A 254-nucleotide genomic window follows, 5' to 3' on the forward strand; every position below is an offset into this window, starting at 1 on the left:
GGCTTTGGGGGGATTTCGCTGGGGGAAGGCGCCCCTGTTGACCCCTGACCTCCGGGCCCTGCTGACGTCAGGAACCCCTCGGGCCCGAGTGACTTATGGGACCCCCAGTCTCCGGGCCCGGTTCTCTGTGGGGGTCCCTGGACCACGAACGTGTCTGACGCCGGGGACTTCGGGTTCCCGAGCACGGCTGACTGCGGGGGCCCCGGATCCTCAGACCCGGGAGGGCTCAGGGACCCCTGGCTCCCCTCCCCGCA

The 254-nt window shown here is 70.9% G+C and overlaps 1 protein-coding gene across 1 annotated transcript in view; it reads left to right on the forward strand.

Moving 5' to 3' along the window:
* Positions 1 to 4: 4 nt before the first annotated feature.
* HTRA2 (HtrA serine peptidase 2) overlaps positions 5 to 254 on the forward strand; it is a gene marked incomplete at its 5' end in the record, with an annotated part of 3,389 nt that continues 3,139 nt past the window's right edge. The window contains one exon of the mRNA XM_014542248.1: positions 5 to 232. Coding sequence (XP_014397734.1) covers positions 5 to 232 — 228 coding nt within the window. The remainder of the gene's footprint in view (positions 233 to 254) is intronic.

Source organism: Myotis brandtii, unplaced genomic scaffold (assembly GCF_000412655.1).
Source record: "Myotis brandtii unplaced genomic scaffold, ASM41265v1 scaffold294, whole genome shotgun sequence".
Lineage (NCBI taxonomy): Eukaryota > Metazoa > Chordata > Mammalia > Chiroptera > Vespertilionidae > Myotis > Myotis brandtii.